The sequence below is a fragment of the Pollicipes pollicipes genome, unplaced genomic scaffold (genome assembly GCF_011947565.3).
Source record: "Pollicipes pollicipes isolate AB1234 unplaced genomic scaffold, Ppol_2.1 Scaffold_3087;HRSCAF=3621_pilon_pilon_pilon, whole genome shotgun sequence".
Taxonomy (NCBI): domain Eukaryota; kingdom Metazoa; phylum Arthropoda; class Thecostraca; order Pollicipedomorpha; family Pollicipedidae; genus Pollicipes; species Pollicipes pollicipes.
This window is the reverse complement of record NW_023596225.1, coordinates 30,715,401-30,740,287: the sequence shown is the minus strand read 5'-3', so window position 1 is coordinate 30,740,287 and position 24,887 is coordinate 30,715,401. Positions and strand designations below refer to the sequence as shown.

Sequence of the window (24,887 nt, the reverse complement as noted above, 5' to 3'; positions counted from 1 at the left end):
ACGGGAACGTGTTCACAGGAATAAAACAAAACACAAAAAAGTTTAACTCCACAGATCTGCCGCGACGCCTGAAATGAATAAGCCTGCAATTAAGGCGACGCACTCATTTGGATCACCAATGTGTCATCTTGCACAACTGGCTTAGAGAAAACAGGGACACTGCACCAAAATAGAGGCCACTACAGTGCCGAGGCCATTGCCGCCGCACATTGTGGGCCTTCTGCAAATATTTCACCGATTGAATCGGGCTGTGGGCATTCCCCATTCAGATCGACTGCCCGACGAGGGTAGGATAACCTTTGGCCCCAGGTTAACATTAACATTGGAGTAGCAGACAAAATTCTAACCACCAAATATGTCTTACGCAGGGTCGCATCAACGTCTAGACATAAAATCTATGGCGTGCACTTTTTCAATGTATTCACTCATTGTGAGAAATCCACTAAACCGCCACTTTTCAGCGCCAATCTGTTTGATGATCTTAGCGGCTTCCACATAACCTTGTAACGCCGTCCCCTGGCGGTACAAAACGGCCATCCGCCGGCGGAGGGCTCTGCTCGACGCGCGCAACTCACCAGTGCCACGCGCCCGCGCGCAACCCAAGCGTGGCCAGTCTCAGCCCACGTCAGATCACAAACAAGGAGTGACAGCTGCTTACGTTGCTCTGGTACACATCCAGCTGCACTGCGCACGGTAAAAGACGGAGAACTCTCGTCCCCTATTTTGTGTTCAACCTACATCCGATCCTGAGTAACGCACATGAACGAGATGGGTGACTCTCTCTCTCTCTCTCTCTCTCTCTCTCTCTCTCTCTCTCTATCTCTCTCTCTCGCTCTCTCTCTCTCTCTCTCCTCTCTCTCTCTCTCCTCTCTCTCTCTCTCTCTCTCTCTATCTCTCTCTCTCTCTCTCTCTCTCTCTCTCTCTCTCTCTCTCTCTCTCTCTCTCTCTCTCTCTCTCTCTCTCTCTCTCTCTCTCTCTCTCTCTCTCTCTCTCTCTCTCTCTCTCTCCTCTCTCTCTCTCTCTCTCCTCTCTCTCTGCTCTCTCTCCTCTTCCCTCTCTCTCTCTCTCTCTCGTCTCTCTCTACTCTCTCTCTATCTCTCTCTCTCTCTCTCTCTCTCTCCTCTCTCTCTCTCTCTCTCTCTCTCTCTCTCTCTCTCTCTCTCTCTCTCTCTCGTCTCTCTCTCTCGTTCATCTCTCTCTCTCTCTCTTCTCTCCTCTCTCTCTTTCTCTCTCTATCTCTTCTCTCTCTCTCTCTATCTCTCTCCTCTCTCTCTCTATCTCTCTCTATTCTTCGCCCCGGAGTTCACTGACCCGAGAGTTGTGCAGTACTGCAGGGACAGAAGAGCTATCGGTACTTCGACGGCCCGTTAGGTGATGCCACTCTGTATCGCAAACATCGCCCGGGTGATCGACTAAGTCTTGTGCTGGTCCAAGCAGCCGGGTCCCAACAAAATCGTCTATGCACGCAGAGAAGTTTATGAATCACTGGGTTATTATAGTAACACTTCTGTCACCTGTTGTCAGAGACAACGCTCTAAACAGCGCGAGTTTTGTATAAAAAACAACAAAAAACAGTACCATATAATTGTTACGCATGCCGCAATAACACAGCGCACCTTAATTGTTGGAAACATTGATACACCAGGGAACAGTATCCAACAAAACAATGCCAGTTTAGCAACCAAATAGCAACCAAAGTGCTAAAACGCACCTCTCAAAGTTGCCAGTTCCCGTCGAGTCACAAGAATAGCTCTGAGAGAAATTCATCGAATTCTTCCTCTCTAGACTTTTCCTCGTCAACCACCGCAGGTTGCTTCCAAATATCGTCCGCACTGACTGCTGCGGACCCCTTGGAAGTTGTATCGCTGGGAACACTGGCCGAAGGTGCGGCCGCGGCTCCATCACCACTCACGGTCTCAACAGCAGCACTATCAGGCACGCTTTTACCCTTCGTGTCGTCCTTTCTAGATTTTTTCGCCCGCTTCTTCGTCTTCGGCGCCTTTGCTTTCCGTTTTTGCTTGTGATAGTTAAGCTTTCGTGAGCAGTCGGGGCACAAACGCAGCTTCACCAAGCAGTTTTTCTGCTCGCCGTGTTCGGCGTACGAGAAATTCACCTCCCATGACTGCAGCGCCTCCCTGGCATCGCAGTGTTTGCTGCCGCACGAAAACTGGCCCTTCCCGGCCACCACCTCCTTCTCGACGCGCCAGCGCATGGCCACCTTGTTCAGCTTGTAGTACGTGAGATCGCAGATGCAGTACTCGCGGAACAGCTTGTCGTGGTAGCGTTTGGCCAGCCTCCTCTCCCAGGAGTCAGTCGGGTCGTCGGGCTCCCACACGAAGCGGTGGTGCTCGCGGATGACGTCGTGGTCGGTGCGGTCTCGGCTGGCGTCGCGCTGCAGCAGCGCTGTGGAGCCCGGGTAGTACAGGTGGTAGTTGTTGATGAGCTCCTTGTGCCGGTCGTAGGCGTTCAGCGCGAGGTAGTGCAGCCGGCGCACGCGGCCCTCATGCCGGGCCCGCTCGGACGAGAAGAACGCCGCGTCAGCCTTGCTTTCAGGAGCCGGCCGCGATTTGTAGCGCAGGTCGTTGCGACGCCGACGCCGCTCCTCCACCTCGCTGTCCCCCTCGAACGCTGACTCATACTCGTTGGACATAATCGTGGTTTGATTGTCAGCTCATGCTCACATCAGCCTGAGAAAATAAAACATCCTGTTTGGATATCATCATATCAAATAATGTAAAAATAAGTTATCAGCCTAGAGTATATTGCAAAGGTATTCATGATGGCTAAATAGGATATTCTATGAAGGACAGGATGCCAGAAATTGTATGCAACAAACATGACAAAAATATTGGGAGTGACGCACATTGACTCGCTTTTACAACACATCTTGGAGAACTACAGCTTCTAACCTGGCACCATGCACCAAGCCATGGAAACATTGTCATGAGTTGAACAAAATCATGAGAGTTACAAGTACCAAATGTCCAGGAAACACAAAAGGCATGAGGACTGAGAGAAGGGATGTTTGATCCAGCTTCGAAGAAGCCTTGAATCAGTTATCCAGTTCCTGTTTCTGGTTTCTGCTCAGGGACACATGCACCATACCAGAAACAGAACATTTTTCAAAATTTGTCAACATTTAGCTTTGCATCCAGTCATTTCCCACAGACATGCCAAATCTACATGACTTATTTGTCAGTAAAACAAACACAGTAATAAACAGCATATGACAAGGTCATATGGCAGTATAAGTTTCAGAATCAGAAGGCCAGGCTTTAGACAACTTCTGTGTCTGTGTCTGTGACTGCAAAAACTTGGTACTGGGAAAGCAGTGATATGAAAAACATGAGATAGTCCTACACCACTGACAGGAGAGCATTCATAATGTTGATGCCATGTTCGGGACACATCCACAACACATCAGGGATACATTCAGGTAGGTCTACAGATCATGGATACATATGCACAGAAGGATCACAGGTATATATCATTAAATGCACAAAATTATCCAGACAAATTTGTTTTAACTCAAGTGTCATGTTGCTGCAACATCTGTGCCACAGAGACGTGAGTAAGTGAAGCATGTTACGGACAGGCTACAATTTTGACGGTAATTTTTTACTTGGGTACCTGTATGGCCGGCGGAGGGAAGAGCTACGCTAGCTGCAGGGTTTCGAGTATTGTCGTGCGGGGCAAAAGCTGTGAGGCATCAGCTAACATTGTGACGTCACTGAAAATGATTTTGCATCGATCGGGATCGGGGTTCTCTCGGGCCGACTGAAGGCCATAAGGCTTTTGCTTGTGATATGATGTCACTGGTATTCGGCTGGGTATGTGACGTCACTGGTCGTGAGTGTGTAAGGCTCTTTTGGGTCCCGTAATGCATCAGCTGGCCATGTGTCGTCACTGGTATTCGATTGAACATCAGGCGCGGCCGGCCTCGTTCCATCTTTACTTTTCGTACCTGTCTGCTGCAAGCATTTGCGTGCCGCATAAAGGTTTGACCCGAATTACCCCCAATGTGTGACGTCCCTAATCATCACTTCATACGAGTGCACTTAGGCCCCACGACCACGGTGTGTCGTGGTCCGCGAAGTATCACCGGATAGCGTGACGTCACTGGTATTCGAATAAATACTGGGCGCAACAGGCCGTGCTTCATTTTTACCTTTGTACTTGTCTACTGCAAGCATTGGCGTGCTGGATGAAAGCTGCCGAACCACCTGAGTGTGTGACATCACTGGCCATGAGTTCCAACGGTGCTTTTCGGCCAACTGGAGACCACAAGGTGTCAGCTAGCGACGTCACTGCTATACGACTGTAAGACGTCAATGGCCGTGGGTTTCCACGGGCCCTATAGGACCGACGAAATGCCGTTAGGCATCAGCTGGCGATATGACGTCACTGGTATTTGGCTGAACATCAGGCAACAGGTCATGCTCCATTTATACCTTTCGTACATGTCTGCTGCAAGTATTGGCGGATTTTTTGTGCGGCCAACTAAAGACCATAAAGCATCAGCTAACGATGTGACGTCGCTGGCACTCGACTGCGCGTGATGTCACTGGTCATGAGGTTTTACGGCCTCTTTTGGGCCGACGAAAGGTCATACGGCAATGACCGAAGATGTGACGTCACTGGTATTCGAATGAACTTCGGGCGCGACAGACCATGTTCCACCTTTACCTTTGGTACCTGTCCATTGCAAGCATTGCCGTGGAAGGCTCTGCCAAATTACCTGAGTGTGTACGTCACTGACCATTAATTTGCACACTCTTTTGAGCCTACTATAGGCCACAAGGCATCAGCTGACGATATGATGTCACTGGGTTTCGACTAGACATCATGCACAACAGGCCATGCTCCATCTAAGCCATGTTTCGTCTGTACCTTTCGCACCTATCTACTGCAAGTATTCGCGCGACACAGGGGCTCTGCCGAATTACCTGAGCGTGTGGTGTAACTAGTTATGAGTTAACGCGGGTTTGCTCTGGCTGAATGAAGGACATCAAGCATCAGCTGACGATATGACGTCACTGGTATTCGACTAAACTCCAGGCGCGACAGGCCATGTTCCATCTTTACCTTTCGTACCTGTCTCTTGGAAGTATGGGCGTGCTGAATGAAGGCTCTGTCGAGTCTCCTGAGTAAGTAACGTCACTGGTCAAGAGCTTTTTACGGGACCTTTTGTACCCCCAAACGGTATAATGCATCAGCTGATGATATGACGTCACTGGTGTCCGACTTAACATCAGGCGCGACAGGCCATGTTCTATCTTTACCTTTCGTACCCGTCTATTACAAGTATTGACGTGCTGAATGAAGGCTCTGTCGAGTCTCCTGGGTGTGTAACGTTACTGGTCATGAGTTTTTTCTGGCTCCTTGGAACCCTCTATAGGGAAAAATGCATCAGTTGACGACATGATGTCAATGGTGTTCGACTTAACATGAGGCGTAACAGGTCATGTTCCATCTTTGCCTTTCGTACCTGTAAAGTATTGGTGCGTTAAATGATGGCTCTGCCGAGTCACCTGAGTGTGCGACGTCACTGGTCATGAATTTTTACCAACTATTTTTGGCTGAGCGAAAGCCATAAGGCATCAGCTAACGAAATGACGTCACTGGTAATCCACTGAGTGTGTGACGTCACTGGTCATGAGCTTTTACGGGCCTTTTTTGGCCGAGTTCAGGTCATTAGGCATCAGATAACGTTATGGCGTCACTTGTATTCGAATTAACATCAGTTGCAATAAGCCATGTTTCATCTTTACCTTTCGCACCTGCCTACTGCAAGTATTCGTGCGCTACAAAAAGGCTCTGTCGATTCGCCTGAGCGTGTGGTGTAACTGGCCATGAGTTTGTGCAGGTTTACTCGGGCTGACTGACGGACATCAAGCATCAGCTGACGATATGACGTCACTGGTAATCGACTAAACTCCAGACGAATCATCTGAGTGGGTGACGTCGCTGGTCATGAGTTCATACGGATTCACTTGGGCCGCCCAAGGCCACAAAGCAACACCTCCCGTGAAGCATCACAGGATGATATGTCGTCACTGTTATTCGACTTAACATCAGGTCCAACATGCCACGTACTTTCTTTACCTTTTGTACTTGTTTATTAAAGGTATTGACGTGCTGAATGAAGGCTCCGTCGAATCTCCTGAGTGTGTGACGTCACTGGTCACGAGTTTTTTACGGGCTCCTTTGAACCCATTTTAGGTTATAATGCATCAGCTGACGACATGACGTTACTGGTGCTCGACTAAACATCAGGCGCAGCAGGTCATGCTCCATATTTGCCTTTCGTACCTGGCTGCTGCAAATATTCGCGTGCTATATGAAGGCTCCGCCGAATCACCTGAGTATGTGACGTCACTGATCATCAGTTCGTAGGAGGTCACTTAGCCACCTACGGCTACGGAGTTCCGCAGCAGAGGTGGGAGATGCACCATAGTTAAGCACACTAATTTCATTGTGCGCACCATTAAGTAACAACTTCAAACGCAACGGGCTGTTTCAGCGACTAAAATTTTGAACAAACGTTAACACAAACAAAGGTGATCCCAGCCCACAAACCGACGTATATGCAAAGCTATTCCGCCCGACACCACAGGACGCGCCCCTGAGCAGCTACGGTCCAGAATGCCCTGATAGCTAAATAATAATCAAGGGCGCCGCCTAGCGGCCATAAGTCTGGGCCACAGCCCGAATATCAGTGACGTCATATGGTCAGGTGATGCTTGATGTCCTTCAGTCAGCCCGAGTAAGCCCGCGTAAACTCATGACCAGTTACACCACATGCTCAGGTGATTCGGCAGAGCCTTTATGTAGCGCGCGAATACTTGCAGTATAGAGGTGCGAAAGGCAAAGATGGAACATGGCCTGTTGCGCCTGAGATTAAGTCAAATACCAGTGATGTCATATCGTCAACTGATGTCTTGTACCCTATAGGTACAAAAAAGCGGCCCGTAAAGAACTCATGACCAGTGACATTACACACTCAGGAGATTTCACAGAGCTTTCCTTAAGCATGTCAATGCTTACAATAGACAGGTACGAAAGGTAAAGACGAACATGGCCTGTCGCGCCTGGTGTTAAGTTGAATACCAGTGACGCCACATCGCCAGATGATGCTTGATGTCCTTCAGTCAGCCCGAGTAAACCCGCGTAAACTCATAACCAGTCACACCACACGCTCAGGTGATTGGGCAGAGCCTTTATGTGGCGCGCGAATACTTGCAGTAGATAGGTGCGGAAGGTAAAGATGAAACATGACATATTGTATCTGATGCTTAATTGAATACCAGTGACCTCATATCGTTACCTGATGCCTAATGGCCTCAAGTCGGCCCAAAAAGGCGCGGGAAAACTCATGACCAATGGCGTCACACACTTAGCGGATTACCAGTGACGACATATCGTTAGGTGATGCCTAATGGCTTTCACTCGGCCAACAATAGCCTGTAAAAACTCATGATGACGCACTCAGGTGATTCGGCAGAGCCATCATTAGGCTCGCCAATACTTTAACAGGTGCGAAAGGCAAAGATGGAACATGACATGTTGTGCCTGATGTGAAGTCGAACACCAGTGACATCATATCGTCAACTGAAGCATTATACCATATAGGGGGTTGAAAAGAGCCCGTAAGAACTCTTAACCAATGACGTGATATAACACGCGAATGCTTGCAGTAGACAGGTACAAAAGGTAAAGATGGAACATGGCCTGTTGCGCCTGATGTTGAGTCGAATACCAGTGACGTCATATCATCCCGCGATGCTTTACAGGATATGATGCTTTGTTGCATTGGGCTGCCCAAGTGAACCTGTATAAACTCATGACCAGTGACGTCACGCACTCAGATGGTTCAGCATCACCTTGATATAGCACGCGAATGCTTGCAGTAAACAGGTACGAAAGGCAAAGATAGAGCATGGCCTGTTGCGCATGACACCTAGACGAAAACCGGTGACGTCATATGGTCAGCTGATGTGGTTTGGCTTACAGTGGGTTCAAAACAGTCTATACAAATTAATGGTTAGTGACGTTACACACTCAGGTCATTCGGCAGACCCTTCCTTCAGCATTCAAATACTTGCAATGGACAGGTACCAAAGGTAAAGATGGAGCATGGCCATGGCCGCCTGAATCGTATTCGCATACCAGTGACGGCACATCTTCAGTTAATGTCGTATGACCTTTCGTCGGCCCAAAAGAGGCCGTAAAATCTGATCACAAGTGACATCACACACAGCCGAATGCCAGTGACATCACATCATTAGGTTATGCTTTACGGCCCTCAGTTGGCCCCCAAAGATCCATAAAAATGCATGACCAGTGAAGTCACACACTCACGTGATTTGGTAGCTTTTATTCATCACGCCAGTGCTTGCAGTAGACAGGTACGAAGCTAAAAATGAACCTTGACCTGTTGCGGCCAATATTTAGTCGAATATCACTGACGTCACGATACCCAGTGATATTTCACGGAACATGATACACCGCGGCCGTGGGGCCTAAGTGCACTCGTATCAAGTGATGCTTGGTGACGTCACACATTCAGGTGATTCGGTCAAGCTTTTATTCGGCACGCAAATGCTTGCAGCAGACAGGTACGAAAGGTAAAGATGGAATAAGGCCCGTTGCGCCTGATGTTTCATTGAATACCAGCGACGACATATCGTCAGGTGATGCTTTACGGCATTCATTGCACCCAAAAGAGCCCTAAAGCCTCACAACCAGTGACGAACATATCCAGTCGAATACCAGTGACATCATATCGCTAGCAAATGCCTTGTAGCCTTCAGTCGGCCCAAAAGAACCCCGATCGACGCAAACCCATTTTCAGTGACGTCACTACGTCGGTTGATACCTAACAGCATTTCTCCATCATGGCAGTACAGGAACCCTGCAGCCAGCGTAGCTCTCTCCCCACCGTCGGCAATACAGGTACTCAAGTAAAAAAAGCCATTTTGACATACATTGAGTGTTTTTATTTGAGGGTGTAGGCACTAGGAAATGCAGTTCATGGTTCATGTAAGGCCTCAATAGCCCATTTAACACTACAAGCAAGGCTGCTTTCCTTGCCAGCGTAGTTTTAGTCAATCTGACTTTATCTTAATCTTGGTAAAAATAGTAAACACGGTGTATCTTGGGGGTTGGGCCCCACTGCTGGTCAGGGGTCTCGCCTAGGGATTGTTGGTCACGGCTTTGGACATGATTGTGATGGCATTTACGGGAATAACCAGACGCAGTGCATTGTTCTCAGCCACTGACCTACCGCCACACGAAAACAAAGTCGTGAAGAAGCTGCCACAGGATCGCGCTCCTCGACATTGCCCCTCATATCGCCCTGCGCCAGTAGTTACTGCGCAGCCTTTGCGTAATATGGTAGCTGGTAGGGAACAAACTTATGAAGGAAAATGTGGTACGTTAGTGCAGAATCGGGATACGTGATAGTGATAGGCTTCGTATGACAAAGTTTTTGATCTATGGGTAGATTTGGAATTTTTAATTTCACATTAAATGGTGTTATCGTATTTCTGTTGCATACTCAGCACTTCTGCTTTGGTCAGCAATGCATATAATGCGCCAAGACTTTACTCTACGCAATTATGTTTTACCAGCTGCTAATATATTGCAGCACTTGCGGATTTCTGGATTTGTAAACAATCGCCAAGTGGCGGGCGGTCTTGTGGGAGGTAGGAGCCTGTTCACGAGGTTTTCAGGTTTTCCAACAATGAGCATGCCATTTCCTTCTGTATCATACCCTGAAATGTTTAACTGAATATCAAAGTTGCATGCTAATGTGTTGAATTCAGGGCGTCGGTGGCCCATTGTGCTGTGGGCCGCCTGACTTTGTCATGGAACATTGGTGCCGTGGTGATGCACAAAAAAGAATAAACGGAGGCTCTCCCCTGCTGCCACTTTTGGGGTGGTCCTGTGTCCCTGATTTGGCATCCAACACAATTGAGGGTCCATGCAGGTGCATGATGGGTGGAGCATATGACGTAAAGATCATTTCTATTTCTTTGGCAGTTTTGTGGTCATACTGTGTTACTTTTGCCATGTACAGCAGCAAATGATTGACATAGGATGGGATGAAATGAAAAGAATGCTGATATTTGTGCTTTTTTATTTTACTAACTTAATTTGACTACATCTTTCTCCATGAGCCAGACCACAAAAATATGTGTTATAATGAACATGTTGGCATAAGCCTGGCAGGACATGTCTGATGTATCAGCTACAGTATCAGAGTATATATGATTTGTGCTGTAAATCCTAAAGATTAGCACTCAAAACTCAGTGTGCACTACATGTTCACCATTAATTTCCAGTCATAGATTTCAGTCTAATATACTGTGGCAACATGTTTCATGGAAAAAGTTGAGAATTCAGTGCAATTTTGATGGCTTGAGTTAACATTATGGGGCTTGATCCTACACACAAGTAGTGTGAGGTATGTGTCCAGTGCTGTGGGAATAGTTTTTTAGCATATTTAGTTTTTCAAATGTACATCCAGTTCTGAAATAGAGGTCCATCTTCCATGCCATATCTACATTTTTATTAATATGCAGTTTTATATGTTTTTTGGTTTTATTGACTTTGACCAGCATGTAAAATATTTCAGAAGTGAGCTCTAACAATTTGATGTATCATTGATACATAACTAGATCACAGAACATTGGCATCAACACAGTTTCATACAGGCAATTTCCTAAAGAGGAGGATTTGGTTCCAAGTTCTTGCTTGATATATTGTGAGTTTTTTTTGTCACATTCTTATCATGCTGCCTTTCCTCCCACCATTTGGCTAGTGGCAGAGTGCCTCTACAGACTTTATCTCTCATATTACATTTGGTTTGTTCTCTGTCTTAAGTAACTGACAGAACACAATTTTTGTTACTGTTAGGCTGTTTTATACATATTTATGCTGCTGTTTATTGCATTTTCTCACCCTGTTTGCTGTGAAGTTAAAGGGTGTCTGACAGATATACAAAAACAAACCAGGATTTAAGGTTGAGTTCCTGGATATATTATCATCTTATTAGTATGCTTGGCAATGCATCCATTGCTTTTTGATTTCCGAGCCCCACTCATCTCAATGCTCCATATGTGGCTCAGCTGTCCATGTCCATTCTCCAAGCTCTTCTGTTGGGAGAGCAGCCAATGCTGAGCCTTTGCTCTGTGTCCCCGTGCTGTAGTCCGGTCACCGGCTATGGAGGAGTATGAGGAGCTGCGCGAGATCGGCCGCGGCGCGTTCGGCGTGGTCCATCTGGTGCGCCGGCGGGCCGACCGACGGCTCGTCATACTCAAGAAGATCCCTATGCCAGAGGAGGACACCAAGCAGGCGATGAATGAGGTCCAGGTGCTGCGCCTGCTCAGCCACCCCAACATCATCGAGTACATGGCCAACCATCCACAGGAGAAGTCGCTGGTAATCGTCATGGAATACGCGCCTGGCGGCACGCTCCGCGACTACCTGCTCAGCCGGCAGGACCAGCTGATGGAGGAGGAGCAGGTGCTGCACTTCTTCAGTCAGATGCTGATGGCCGTGCAGCACATCCACAGCCTCAGCATCCTGCACCGCGACCTCAAGTCGGAGAACATGCTGCTCGACCGCGAGCGTCAGGTAGTCAAGGTCGGCGACTTCGGCATCTCCAAGATTCTCATGACGAAGACGCTGGCCACGACGGTGGTCGGCACGCCGTGCTACCTATCGCCGGAGCTGTGCGAGGGCAAGCCGTACAACCGCAAGTCGGACGTGTGGGCGCTGGGCTGCCTGCTACACGAGATGGCCGGCCTGCGGCGCACTTTCGAGGCGGCCACGCTGGCCGCGCTGGTGCTCAAAATCCTGCGCGGCGGCTACCAGCCGCTGCCGGCGCAGGTGTCGGACGGTCTGCGGCGGCTGGTCACGTCCATCCTCAGCCTTGACCAGGCCCGGCGGACCCACTGTCACGCAGGTCATCGCGCACGCCGCCGTGGCGCCGCACTTCTGCCGGCTCTACACTGACCTGGGCATGATCCCCTGGCACGCCAGCACGCGACCGCTCTCCATGTGCGCCTCGCAGACGCTGGGCGCACGCGGCGGCCCGCTGGGCGCCGTGTGGGCGGCGCGCAGGCCCACCTCGCCGCCGCCGCCGCCCGAGGACACTCTCTGGGCGCTGACACCGGAGCTGGCGCTGCGCCACCTGGAGCCGCCAGCCGGCGCCGGCCGCCGGCTGCTGGCCGCCGCGCGCGCCGGCCAGACGGTGGTCTTGGTCACCGGTGCCGGTCACGCGGCCGTGTGGCGCCCGGCCGGCGGCGCGCCGCAGCCGGTCGAGCGGCCCGCCGGCGGCAAGTTCACGGAGGTGGCGTGCGGCGGCGCCACTGTCGCCTTGTTGACGCAGCGTGGCATCGTGTTGACGGCAGAAGTTGGCGACGGCGTCCTCCGGGGCCCTCCGCGCATCGTGCAGTCGCTGCTGGGCCACGAGGTGGCGCAGCTGAGCTGCGGCGCGGACCACGTGCTGGCGCGCACCGCCGCCGGCGCCGTGTTCGCCTGGGGCGCCAACGCGGACGGGCAGCTGGGCAGCGGCGGCCGACGGCCGGCGGGTCAACCGCAGACGCTGCCGCTGCCGGCCGGCGTGACGGCGGCGCGCGTCTCGGCCGGCGCCGGCTGCTCGCTGGTGGTGGCCGCCGACGGGCGGCTCTTCAGCTGTGGCCTGAACGCGGCCGGCCGACTGGGTGCGGCTGAGGGCGCGGCCGAAACGGCCGGCCGGCCCGGCGAGCGCCGCCTCCGGCTGGCGGCCGTCGCGCTGCCGCAGTCGGTGACGGATGCCGTGGCGTGCGGCGCGCGCACCGCCCTGCTCGCGACCGGCGGTGGCCTGCTCTGGCTGGGCGGCCAGGCGGGCGGCATCACGCGCACGCCGCTGCCGGCCGCCGCCATCGCCATCAGCGGCGGCGAGGGCGCCGTGCTGGCGCTGTGCGCCGACGGCTCGCTGCACGCCGTCGCTGAGGGGGCCGCGAAGCAGCCGGTGCGGCTGGAGCCGCCCGCCGCCGGCCGGCCGCGGCTCGGCGCCGGCGGCCTCCTCATGCTCTGCCAGTGACCGGCCGCCGCCGAGCGCCTCCGGGCTGGGGTGGTTTGGTTTGTGTGCCCTTTAGACGTCCCGTAAATATCAATGAGTCAGTATCGGTCTCTCGCAGTGGTTTGGCTAGTATGCTGTGCCATCATGCCAGCTGGCGGGTAAGCAACCAGGTTTGTCACCAAAACATTCGGTTCGTTTGCTTTTGCAAGTGGGTTGTTGGACCATGGAGTGCCTTACCTTACTCATAGCTTTAAGCCGTTTGCACGCATATTTCCCCCAAGCTCGTGGGACGTGGTTGCAGCGTTTAGATACCAGTTGGAGTTGCATAAGGACTCCGAGAAGTTACAAACTTAAACCATGCGCTGCGTCTCGTATTTCGTGAATGGGGTTTTGTTTCTTTGTTTTTTTTTGTTTGTGGTGTGTTGCAACACTGAAAGCGCTTAACACTTGGTTGGAACATTGGCGGCGGGAATTGTTTATGATCATGGAGTGAGGTGAAGACCATTTGGTCTGGTGCATTGAGCCTCGATTATTTTTATTCTGTCCCGACCGTGCGTCCCATGATACGTGATAAACGCTACCTTGATCTCAAATGAACTCTGTGATATGTGCGCTTGCCTAATATCATCGGCGATGCAGTGTAATCGATATATCTCGCGCGCTAGGGAGTTGACGTGCAGTGATACTCAAAGTACTCATTCCTGAGGTTCATATTCCTTATGTCCTTTGGATGTTATGATCTCATATTTGCAATGCAATCTGTAGACCATTTAGGTGGTTGTGTGGGTTGAATGTTTACGAGAAGGTTTTTATGAATTGCATTCGATGGAGTGTCAATAAACATTTATTTTCTGAATTGGTTCAAGAATCCTGTCGAAGTTCTGCATTCTATGAAGGTTGAAACTCAGATGAAGAGTAAAACAGTGAATAGCTGGCGTCACGTGCATATTAAGACATCGGGCACATGCAATATTCATTTCTTTTCACACTGCATAGACGTGGGCCAGCCACAGAACGGAGGGGCACCTCAGCTCAACTCTTGCGAACTATTTCATTGTGCCGTTGTTTGCCAACGTTGGAGGCAAAAAGAGCATAAAAACACGATATCCTCGGAACCCTTGTCTCCTGGCATGCTCGAGCGGCGGGAGGGCAACGAGATCATGTACCCCCCCCCCCCCCCCAATCAATTTGGTACTCGCAGTATTATGCCTTTTAATAAATTTAGACAATAAATACAATATGCACACGTCAATGCGATGGGACCCAAAACGTGCTACGTTATCGTACTCCATTGGAGAAAGTTATTGCGGTTGTGGTTTCAACAAATTTATTCTTTGTCATTTTTTGGTTTTGTATCCCCGTTGCGAAATCTTGCATGCGATTCTGACGGGACTCGTAACGCCGCTATCATGAGGAACACATTCATAGGGAAGACATAAATCTCGTGGCGACCTTGTCCTCGGCAAGTTCGGTTGCCCTCCGGACATTTCTAAGCCGTCTAAGCTCAACAATTTCGCTGCATGGCTGTTCTGCATCCAGATTCTGCTCTCGTCCCTGTGACTGGTAGGAGGCCGCAAATTGCAGGAGGTCCACCATATTCTTAGGAATGATATAGGGATAAACATGCACCTTCATGGTTTGATGTTGTTGTCAGAATGCTCAGATGAAGGTCGTTTTATGAATGGCACATTTCTGCAAAAGCTTCAGGCAATGCAATGCCACGATACCATCAACAGTGGTCAAGGTGTTTGCCTTACTACTGATGTGTCACACTCATTAACTTTTCCAGGTCGGGAAGCCCAGTCTTAAGTGGGTTCCAGTATTTCAAGAGAAGTGTGATATCGTTAAATCACACGAGCTCAAAAGACCACAATCGACCAGAGAGCCCGGGTCCACAAGATCACAAGAGCTCGGGAGTCTCCATGTTTGTACTTTCAAGAAGGCATGCACTAAAAGAATTGAGGAGAAGAGCTGGGTTCCCTCAATTTTCTAAGGCCTCTAAGATTATGGCCACGCCCTCAAAGCCACCAAACGTCTTGGTCCACCACGGCGACAAGGCCTCGCAAGACCAGCTCCGGCAGCTAGTGTCATCTCTCGTCGGTACCACGCACTACACCGTGTACGATCTACCACTGGCGGCGCCACCGGTCTGGATCGACAACGCTTCCCTGGTCGTCGTCTCCGGCGAGCTGAGTGCCAAGGTGGTGGACGAAGTGGAACGTTTCACGAGAGGTGGCGGTCTGGTGCTTTCTCTGGCCTCCAGCCTGACGCTAGGGCTCCTGACCCCGGAGCCTGAGCCGGGCCCTCGTACTCCGGTAACGGTCTCGTACCAGGACCAGGCGTGCGTGCAGTGTGAGTTCAGCGCCACTGTGCGCCGCCTGAGCGCCGCGGCCGAGACCTGCGCTGCTCTCCGCTCGCCGGCGGTGGTGCGGACGGCAGCCGGCGCAGCCGAGTCACCGCCGGCGCTGCTACGCTGGGCCGGCGCCGCTGGCGGCGGTACCGTGCTCCTCTCGCAGCTGCGCTGGCGCCCGGCTTCACCGCCGCAGATGGCGCTGCTGCGAACGCTGCTGCGGACCGAGCTGGGCGTGCGGTGCGACACGGTGCCGGAGCCGGAGGTCCGGTACTGCGCCGGCCACGTGGTGGCGGATGCGGCGACGGTGGCGCTCCTGGCGGAGGGAACCAGCGGCTCGGAGCGGCCTGCGCTCCGGCTGGTGTCCTCGCCGGCGGAGGCGGTGGCCGCAGCCGATCTGCTGCCACTGCTGGCCGCGCCACCGCCGCCGGCGCAGTTCGACGTGGAGGCGTACCTGCGCGAGCTGAAGACTCGCGAGCTGGGCCGCTGCCTGCTGTACGCGCCGGCCGTCACCTCGCTGCTGGATGTGCTACGTGACGGCCGGCTGGTGCACGGCGCCGCTGCCGTCTGTGACCGGCAGACCCGCGGCCGCGGCCGCGCCGGTAACGCCTGGCTCAGCCCGGCCGGCTGCTGCATGCTGGCCGTGCGGCTGCTGGTGGAGCTGGGTGCGCCGCTGGGCGGCCGGCTCAGCTGGCTGCAGCACGTCGTCGCGCTGGCCGTGACGCTGGCTGTCGACGACCGACGTCTGCGGCTCAAGTGGCCTAACGACCTCTACTGGGACGGCCAGCATAAGGTGGGCGGCGTGCTGGCCGAGGTGGGCGTGCAGGGCACACGCGCCACCTGCCGGCTCGGTGTCGGCGTCAACCTGGACAACGCCGCGCCCACCGTCTGCCTCAACGGCCGCCTGGCGGCGCCACTGGCGCGCGAGCTCCTGGTAGCGCGCACGCTGAGCCAGATGGAGCGGCTGCTGGAGCTGGAGACGGCCGAGCTGAGCCGACTCTACCGCTGCCACTGGCTGCACGACGACCAGCCGGTGACGGTGTGGACGGCCGGGGAGCCGCGAGCCGCGCGCGTCTGCGGCCTCGACCTGTACGGCTTCCTGCTGGTGCGGACCGACGCCGACGGCGCCGAGCTGGCCGTCTCGCCCGACGGAAACAGCTTCGATATGATGCGGGGTCTCATTGTGCCCAAGGAGCGCAGGGGCGACTGAAGTGATGGGCGGGGACGACGGATGGGGCTGCTAGCGGAACTCAGGGAGATGCAAGCAGGGGCTGCGATGTGCTGTTTTCCCGCGTGCTTTCGGCTGATGCTAGTGTACGTGTTGCGTGCCGGGAGAGCAGACGTGGTTAGGAAAATGGGATCGCCAAGTGACGGTGGTATCCTTACCATCGCCTACGGCTCTACGGTCGGCGTAGTTGTGACTGACGTAGTCGTGTTGCTATGCATTTCTGGTTTGGCACCGTGACAAGTCATTCCTGTGGGTTTACCGATGATGATAAGTAATTAAGCTTTTAACAACGCTCATGCGATTGGTGACATCATTTTTCAGCCATCAGCAGATGCCTCATGCTGGTGGTTTTAGCCGCGTACTGCGAGAACCGGGCCAGCTTTTTTAAAAGCCAGCGTTGTGAGGCATAGCAAGAGCTGTTGCAGGGTGTTGAAGTAAGTAATAAATCATTCAGTGGTGTGGCTATGAAACACATTTACGCGGTATGAAAATAATGATGCATTTAATGAAAATCTGTAAGTCTTCATCCCCTACAGGCATTTGCGCACGGGTTACTTGCTTGGATAGCCGATGACGAGATTGATTTCACGAATGCACCCATCTACAGAATTAATATGTTCATTGTATTCACGAATCACAAATCAAAACAAAATCGTCAACAAATGTTGCACAATGCCCAGCAAGCGATGATTAAACAACGGACCGTCTAAATTCTCTAGCCTGGCGCGAAACTCTGTGCGGGTGGAAAAGGCAGCAATCGTCGGCGGCGGCATGAGACAATTACAGTACCCTTATCAACGTCCACCTTGATCGTTCCCACCAAAAGCGGGCAGCTGCGAATGGTTAAAGTCCGTCACCTGGGGCGCGATGATTTGGGTACCAGTGAAGTGCATGCCGTATATCAATACATGAAATGGTTGCAAGTTACGAGTCGGCATAGAATTGCATATCAATGCAGGAAATGACAGCCAAGTTATGACACTCGCAGTGTGGAAACTTGAGATCTTTACGTTGTCGGGTCTGGTTGCCCTAATCATCCTGTTGAAGATTAATTTCAAGTCTCGTCTCAGCCCTGGAGGGGGAATGATAAAGGAAAGACTAAGGTAATATGGAAGCAAATGTTAGCCGATTCTGGCTGTGTAGCCACGAAAATGATGCAGTGCAACATTGGGTCGCGTGTTTGCCTGCGTGTGCAGATAGTTGCATCGTTCGGTCGCAAGTTACTTCGATACAAAAATACAACTCTTTTCAGCTTAAGGTAAACCTCTGTCTCGTACTGAGTCGCACGAGCTATTTCGATCGCCAGTGGCTGCTCCGTTCCCATGCGCTACATTATCCGGGCGCCTAGACACAGGCACACGGCCCTGTAGGCAGTACCTGCCTCCCTGCTAAGCGGAGCAACTTTCCTCCACCCATTTGTTGTGATATGAGGCCAGTGGTCTGGTTATTGAATGAAAGTGCATCCGCTGTCAACAGCAGCGTTGCAATAGGCGCCCTGGTGAATGACTGTAAGGCACATTCATTCTGCTATCCAATGCCATGCATTTGTGTTTGTGTTTTGTGTGTTCTGTGTTTTGACGTGTGTTTCTGCCTGTCAGATCAGCATGGGTGACGAATCTGGACCAGTGGAGCGATTCCAAACCTACCTGAGGATCAAGACTGTCCATCCAGAGCCTGACTATGGTGTGTTCCAATGTGTTGCTTGGGGGTTTTGCCAGGCCTTCATTTTCTTGGGGGTGGAACTAATGGGAATCAAGACTGCTTTAGTGTACCCACCAAGCATTTGGGATTCTACCTATGATACAGTTAAGATTGCCTCTTTTGGTAATGGAACCAAACAAAGCTGCTTGTGGTATGTATGAGCTATGGCCCATGCACCCCACAGGTAATGTTTCTCCCTGTACTCCTTAAAATTTTGATATTTCCTAATCCCAAGATGGTTATAATGCTGCTGATCTGTCTTTGATCTTTTGTTTTGTTTCATAATGCAGCTATGGGCATTTCTTACTTATCTCTTTGATGGGCATGCAGCTATGGTGGTACAAAACAATCATGTCCCAGGTTGTACCTTTCATGGCTGCTGGGCCCATATGATTGGGCTGTATGGCCACATGTTTTGGTAGGGGGTGCCGTCAGATTTGAGCCACATGGCCATGTGTTTGGCAGAGGGTGCCATCATATTTGAGCTGTACAGCCATGTGCTGGCAGAGGGTGCAGTCAGGCTTGAGCCGCATGGCTGTGTGTTGGCAGAGGGTGCCGTCAGATTTGAGCCACATGGTCGTGTGTTTGGCAGAGGGTGCCGTCAAGTTTTTGCGTGCCCAAGCGGAAGAGATTGGCCTGCCCTGCCGCGTGCTGGAGCCAGTCAAGGGCAAGCCGGTGGTGATCATGACCTGGGCGGGCACTGAGCCGTCCTTGCCCACCGTGCTGCTCAACTCGCACACGGACGTTGTGCCTGTGTTCCCGGTACGGGGCTGACGCAGCCAGCGGTCGCCGCCCTCGGCTCGGGCGAGGTATAGTACGGCTCTGCTTTGTTCTGTGATAAATATCAGTGACGCTTTCCTGAACGCCCTAAAGGTAGTTTCATTGGGTGAGTATTAGTGAAGTGTCGATCTTGTTGGCGACATACCGGGACAGACCGAGACAAGTCAAAATAGTTCAATGCCGTATCCACCACCTGATTACAGCTGGTTTGCTGATTCTGCGTGCATCAGTCCTGTTTTTGTTCGTTAGATCTGCCTGAAAAACCAACACTGCACGCACTTTTGCCACCTTTTTCGTTGTTTTGCTAAACTTATGAAAGTGACTGATGCATGCTTTACTGAAAAATGCACATACCCATATGTGCATAAGCAATGTACAGTCGAGGCTTATCTTACAGGTTTGACTGTTGGGACCGTTAGGGACACAACCGATGACATTTCACCTCATGCGGAACGGTTGACAGGTAGGAACAAGCAGTGCTGGCGGGCCCTCATCCCCTTCCACCATGTCGGGCAGGACCACTGGGAGCACGACCCGTTCGGCGCAGTGAAGACGGCCGCCGGCGACATTTTCGCCCGCGGCACGCAGGACATGAAGTGCGTGACCATGCAGTACCTGGAGGCGGTGCGGGAGCTGAAGGCGCGAGGCGTGCAGCCTGTCCGCACCGTCCACCTTAGCTTCGTGCCCGGTGCGTGCTGCGAGATCAGACGACATCATATCACGCCCGTATGGTGGACTCGATCACGCCTCAGTACTGCGCTGTTTAAGCGGTTCAGTTTGTGCTCGTGTCTGACGGGCCATTTTTTTGACACGTCCTTCGGCAATGCAGCACACATGCTTGTACATCTGCAATCTTCCATTTATGTCGCGCGATGTGTTTCTAAAGTGAGCTACTTCAGTGCTTGTTGGTCTTCCGATGTTCGGTACGTTTGCCCAGGCACATTTTGTTCCACCACCACCACCTTCCGACTGCTGCCCAAAAAAGCGCAAACCTGTGCGTGCGCAACGTGCCCAGGAGTTTGACAACGTCAGAAGCAAGAGGGGCCTAACGTGTCCCCGTCGCTGCGGGAAAACAGGGAGATGGCTAGCGTGAGCTCCCACAAGCGCGGAAGTGTTGGTGCCTGACACGAGGAGGCGTGTGACGTCTCGGCCCCGGCAGATGAGGAGATCGGAGGCGTGACGGGCATGAAGGCGTTCGTCGAGACAGACGACTGGCAGCGGCTGAACGTGGCCTGCGCCCTGGACGAGGGACTGGCCAACCCCTCCGAAGAGATGACCGTCTTCTACGGCGAGCGGCACACCTGGAGTGAGTTGGGGTGGACGGCAGCGGCAGCGGTAGCTTGGTCCGAACACGTCTCAGACTCCAGTTCCGACGGCTGGCTGGCACAAGTTAAGATGTAAAACAGTTGCAAATCAATGAGATGTGCCAGTTTTGTTTCCATACAGGTTGAAAGTTAACGTTTTTTCTTGACTTCTATATGAAAAGAATCAGGTAATAAGTTTGTGGGTCTTGGGTCTCACCGACTGTCTGGCCATTTCGAGACGGGCGGTAGGTTTTTTGGTGTGCCGCCCGATGCGTCTGCTCCGCCTGTCCTCCTCACCACCTCGGTCGGTCCGGCCGGCCCAGCCGGTCGTCGCAGGCGGCCCTCGAGTCACAGAGGCGGACGGCTCCAGGTTATCACAACGGGATGTCTTGATTAGGTGTCGTGTGGCGGTAGTTGGTGGGGCCGCGACAAGAACGTAGGGCTGGCGGATCCATAGCCAAGCTCCCCAACCACTGCACCACAGTCTCTCGAAGAGAATGAGCTAGAAATCATTGGAAAACAAGCTGCAGAGCTTCAGAGGATGGTCAATCCATTGCTACCAAGGAGTACAGGACCCTACATTGCAAAATGCAAACGCAGGCTGCCCGGGTTAATTTTATAGTCGTACCGCGTTTGACGTCAAGTGCCTTATGACTTCCTCCTCATTGAAACAAGATGTCAAATATCACATGATGCTCCTATCTGTTTTTCAACAAGGGTAGACTGAACATACAAAAAAGTTTCTGAATGTTTTGATTGTGTTGATTTATTTTTCCGTATCGGAGATAACGCAATGCATGTCACAAGTGCTAGCCTAGATAGATGATCGGATCAGGCTGTTGGCCTCAGCGTTGGAGCGTCTCGCCAGCGGTAGCCTGACCCGTGTACGCGCGCAGAGGTGGAGGTGACCTGCTGCGGCCGCTCCGGCCACGGCTCGCGGTTCCTGCCCGACACGGCCGGCGAGAAGCTGAGCCGTGTGCTGCAGTCGTTCCTCGACTACCGGCGCCAGCAGGAGCAGCTGCTGGCCGACCACCCCGACTGGAAGCTGGGCGACGTCACCACCTGCAACCTCACCATCATCAACGTAAGGACGGCGCCGAGCGCGCTGAAGCGCAAGCCGGCGGTAAACATCAGCGGCTGTGTTTGTTTTAGTGACGTAGGATTTTAACAGCGCCGGTGCTGGTCTGCCTTAGGCTGTATGTGGTTGTCGGAAGCTGTTGGCTGGCAAGGTTTTGCCATCGGACAGGGCGATAATCTGTGGGTATGCCCTATGCCCACACCAATGGACTGAAATCAGGAGGCGCGTTATTTCAGCCTGGAATGTGTGCATTTGTGTTTTAATAAGCACGCAAGTTCCCTGTGAAATTGTGCTCAATGATCGATGATCAAAACTCGTCGCGACACATGCCCACACTTGTAATCTAGATCGCCTGATAACGCAGACACCAGGCACGGTACCCGAACGTTGCGGGGTCCGTCGTTCCTGCTGTGACGTGTTCCCCGGCGCCACAGGGCGGCATTCAGCGCAACGTGGTACCGGACAAGTTCCACGCGTGCTTCGACTGCCGGGTGGCGCAGCGCACGCCGCCGGACGAGTTTGAGGCGCTGGTGCGCGACTGGTGCCGGCAAGCTGGGCCCGACGTCACGTACATCCTGTCGCAGAAGGAGGACAACCTGGAGAACAGTCCCATCTCGCCGGACAACCCCTGGTGGAGCGCCTTCTCCGCCGCCCTCGCCAGACTGTAAGTGTCGCTAAGGGGTGAGCGGATCGTCGGCGCGGTCCAAGTCGTGTCGTCTGCCCTGGAGGCAGAGAAAGAGTTGCGTTTCCCGGATGGTGGGCGTGAGTTACGCTCTTTCTGGAGGGATCGCTGTGAGCTGCTGACTGTAGGGACGGATGTTGGGTTTCCGTATTTCCGGAAATCTTCTGCGCCGCTCAAAGCTCCGCAGAATTCATCGGACACTGCACGTGTTTAGGAGCGAACGCTTGCATTCTCCCTAAAGCGCAAATCGTGTCCATTCACGCCGCTTGCGGCTGAGGTGACTTGATGTGCGGACTGTTCGACTCCGATGTTCGGGACCGGCTGAAGTCGTGGGCGGGCTCACACGAGCACCCAGAGCAGACCCGCTGTCCCTGCTTCCGTGCCGTGCCCCAGCTGACCTTGCGTCGCCCCGGCAGCGGGGTCAGCACCTGCCCCGAGATCTTCCCGGCGGGCACCGACAGTCGCTTCATCCGCCGGGTGAGAGGCCGCCTCGTCACCGGGCCGTCGTCTGCTGCGGCTGCCGCGCCCCGCCGGTGTTGAGACCCGTTTGCGTGGCATGGGGTATTGTGAGGCTGATGCCGCTTTAGGTTACTGCCGGTGCGTGGGCTTTGGTCCTGAATGCCCGCGTCAGGCATGTGAACCGTGCTGGCGCCAGACTGCTTGTATCGGATTGTCGATGTGACCGCTTTTCAGCTCAGTTTTCCACGATGCAGTGGTGCTTTCTGAACTAGATGGCTGCATAATACTGCTGTTACATGAGACTATCATGAGGCCTCGTATGTTCGCGGACGTAAAATCTACGAAGTAGTTGTCCATTTCATAAATGTAACCCGTATAAACCCTTGCCGACGCACCATTGCGTCGATGAAAGGAAAGACGGTCATCAGACGCCATGCGCTTGGTTTTCAGCTGGGGATTCCCTGCTACGGATTCTCGCCGATGAACCGGACTCCGATCTTGCTGCACGACCACAACGAGTTCATCAACGAGACCGTGTTTCTTGAGGGCATTAAGGTCTACGCCGAGTTGATCCCCAGCCTGGCACGCGTTCCTGCCTAGGCCGTGCGGGGTGCCGCTCGTGGAGGGGGTGGCGCCGCTGTCCGGCGGCTGGCGCGGCCGTCCCACTGTGGTGGACCCAGCACCGCGGGGTGGTGCTACTCTCCGATAGCGGGCACCATTCTGCGATATCCATGTTGATTATGGCGGTATATATTTGCCATCCTGCGTACATGGGGGGGCCGTGGCAGTGATGCTAGTGGGGAAGGCTGTGATAGGCCGATGCCAGATTACCCTGGGGGACTAGATCTAGTCTTTTGGGCATGTAACGATAGATTGCCTAGCAGGGAAATATCATAAGCGCTTCGATGTGTCAGTGTATACGCGCTGTGTTGTTGGGTAGTTCATGGAATACAGGTTCGTCGGAATGATTCGCGAGGAATAGCTATGGTTTACAGCAAGCGGATTGCATCGGTATGTAATGCGTCCATGGCGTGACCGCCGGGAGAGGCTGGATTACCTGCATGTGCTCAACTTTCCTTCAAATACAAGCATTTCATGTTTCCATTGCATGTTCTTGCTATTTATACCGTATGTGAGGATGTTTGAAGCCGCTCTCGCGCCTTTTTGCTTTAAGGTAAACACATATTTGTTTACAAGCAGCGAACGAAATGCCGTTGGCCCTGTCGTTCTTTTTCCGGTGCGGAGCTGTGGTGGGCCTCGACGGGCCCATGACAGGTCCCATGTTTAGCATGCGCTCGCGCTGCTCTCCCTAAATTTGTCGCCAACACACGTGCTGAGGGCTGGCGCGTCAGTCGGCTTCCAGGAACGCTGCGCGGCCAGGAGTGGCTGTGACGGCGTCACTGGCAGCGCGACCGGCGTCCCGTTAGTCGCCAGCGACGGCCGCCCGCCCGCTGGCCCGCTGCCGGCCCCAGAAATAACGGGCCCGCGCAAGAGCGGCGCCAGGCGGCCGTCGGGGGACGGCCCGTCCCGGGAGCCGAGGTCCCGGGGCGCAGGCGCGTACTCAGCGTCCAGGTAAGGGGCAGACCATCGCTGTTGAGGTCCATGGATAGGTAATGTCGCATCGCGTGACTGATGACCTGAGCTGGCCAGTGTTTGCCTGGCGGACAGATCCGGCCGGGCGCTGGGGCCGCCACTGACGCACGCCCGCCACCGGCCCGGACGGCTCGATACAGATAACTCACTATCGGCTGTCCACGTGGAACTCTGAATGGTTCGGCTCGACTAGCCCCGGCATAACAAAACTTTGCTATCTCACAACCAGTCGAAGAGATCGAACCAAGTTGCTGGACGGTGGTCCACGTGGACCGATCCGGCAATATACACATTCCCTGCGGAGAATAATACGCATTAACAAGCTGCATGAATTTGCCGCCATCATCTCGAAGCAGCCCCGCCCGAGAGCGGCGAGTTGGGCACGGGGCGAGATATTCCCGTTGTAGGATCGTTCCGTGTACGCTGGATGGATTGTGCATGCTGTCCCACTGCGCGGCGTGTGGGGCTTTCAGGACGCGTCGCGAGAAAACATGAGTCCCTTCATTTTTCAGCAGCGATAGCTGTAAGCTTCATGCTCGCGCATACAGCATAGTTGACATTTACACTCATGGTTATCAAACTCAATACATCACGGACGTGATGACAGTTTTCTGGAATATCTTGGATGCAGCCGCGTCCC

The 24,887-nt window shown here is 53.1% G+C and overlaps 3 protein-coding genes across 6 annotated transcripts; 2 read left to right on the top strand and 1 right to left on the bottom strand.

The window, feature by feature from the left end:
• Positions 1 to 1,470: 1,470 nt before the first annotated feature.
• Positions 1,471 to 9,359, bottom strand: LOC119089623 (protein FRA10AC1). Of its 2 annotated transcripts, none has more exons than XM_037212403.1 (2): positions 9,283 to 9,359; positions 1,471 to 2,687 (listed from the first exon to the last, which is right to left on the bottom strand). In XM_037212403.1, exon 2 carries the CDS (start codon positions 2,648 to 2,650, stop codon positions 1,739 to 1,741), a length of 912 nt encoding a protein of 303 aa, XP_037068298.1. In that variant the 5' UTR covers positions 2,651 to 2,687; positions 9,283 to 9,359; the 3' UTR covers positions 1,471 to 1,738. The 2 variants fall into 2 exon arrangements, with proteins under 2 accessions (XP_037068298.1, XP_037068297.1); XM_037212402.1 differs by having other exon boundaries at positions 9,287 to 9,359.
• A 314-nt stretch (positions 9,360 to 9,673) lies between these two features.
• LOC119090625 (serine/threonine-protein kinase Nek8) lies at positions 9,674 to 15,198 on the top strand. Of its 2 annotated transcripts, none has more exons than XR_005093272.1 (2): positions 9,674 to 9,707; positions 14,862 to 15,198. XR_005093272.1 is itself a non-coding variant. In XM_037213466.1 (2 exons), exon 2 carries the CDS (start codon positions 11,227 to 11,229, stop codon positions 12,019 to 12,021), a length of 795 nt encoding a protein of 264 aa, XP_037069361.1. In that variant the 5' UTR covers positions 9,691 to 9,707; positions 11,213 to 11,226; the 3' UTR covers positions 12,022 to 12,047. The 2 variants fall into 2 exon arrangements, 1 of the variants encoding a protein (XP_037069361.1); XM_037213466.1 differs by lacking the exon at positions 14,862 to 15,198 and adding an exon at positions 11,213 to 12,047 and having other exon boundaries at positions 9,691 to 9,707.
• Positions 15,199 to 17,532: 2,334 nt separating this feature from the next.
• LOC119090565 (aminoacylase-1B) lies at positions 17,533 to 23,756 on the top strand. 2 transcript variants are annotated; one of them, XM_037213384.1, is made up of 9 exons: positions 17,533 to 17,753; positions 18,249 to 18,333; positions 18,944 to 19,113; positions 19,648 to 19,819; positions 20,291 to 20,437; positions 21,332 to 21,519; positions 21,948 to 22,177; positions 22,612 to 22,672; positions 23,105 to 23,756. In XM_037213384.1, exons 2-9 carry the CDS (start codon positions 18,255 to 18,257, stop codon positions 23,252 to 23,254), a joined length of 1,197 nt encoding a protein of 398 aa, XP_037069279.1. In that variant the 5' UTR covers positions 17,533 to 17,753; positions 18,249 to 18,254; the 3' UTR covers positions 23,255 to 23,756. The 2 variants fall into 2 exon arrangements, with proteins under 2 accessions (XP_037069279.1, XP_037069278.1); XM_037213383.1 differs by lacking the exon at positions 17,533 to 17,753 and adding an exon at positions 17,823 to 17,908.
• Positions 23,757 to 24,887: the final 1,131 nt, after the last annotated feature.

Bases quoted from the DNA above. Each gene is read 5' to 3' on its own strand.
- LOC119089623 (XM_037212403.1), bottom strand. From the start codon at position 2,650: ATGTCCAACGAGTATGAGTCAGCGTTCGAGGGGGACAGCGAGGTGGAG.
- LOC119090625 (XM_037213466.1), top strand. From the start codon at position 11,227: ATGGAGGAGTATGAGGAGCTGCGCGAGATCGGCCGCGGCGCGTTCGGC.
- LOC119090565 (XM_037213384.1), top strand. From the start codon at position 18,255: ATGGGTGACGAATCTGGACCAGTGGAGCGATTCCAAACCTACCTGAGG. The intron at 19,820-20,290 runs GTGCGTGCTGCG...CGGCCCCGGCAG, and splicing joins CCACCTTAGCTTCGTGCCCG to ATGAGGAGATCGGAGGCGTG. The intron at 22,178-22,611 runs GTAAGTGTCGCT...TCGCCCCGGCAG, and splicing joins TCCGCCGCCCTCGCCAGACT to CGGGGTCAGCACCTGCCCCG.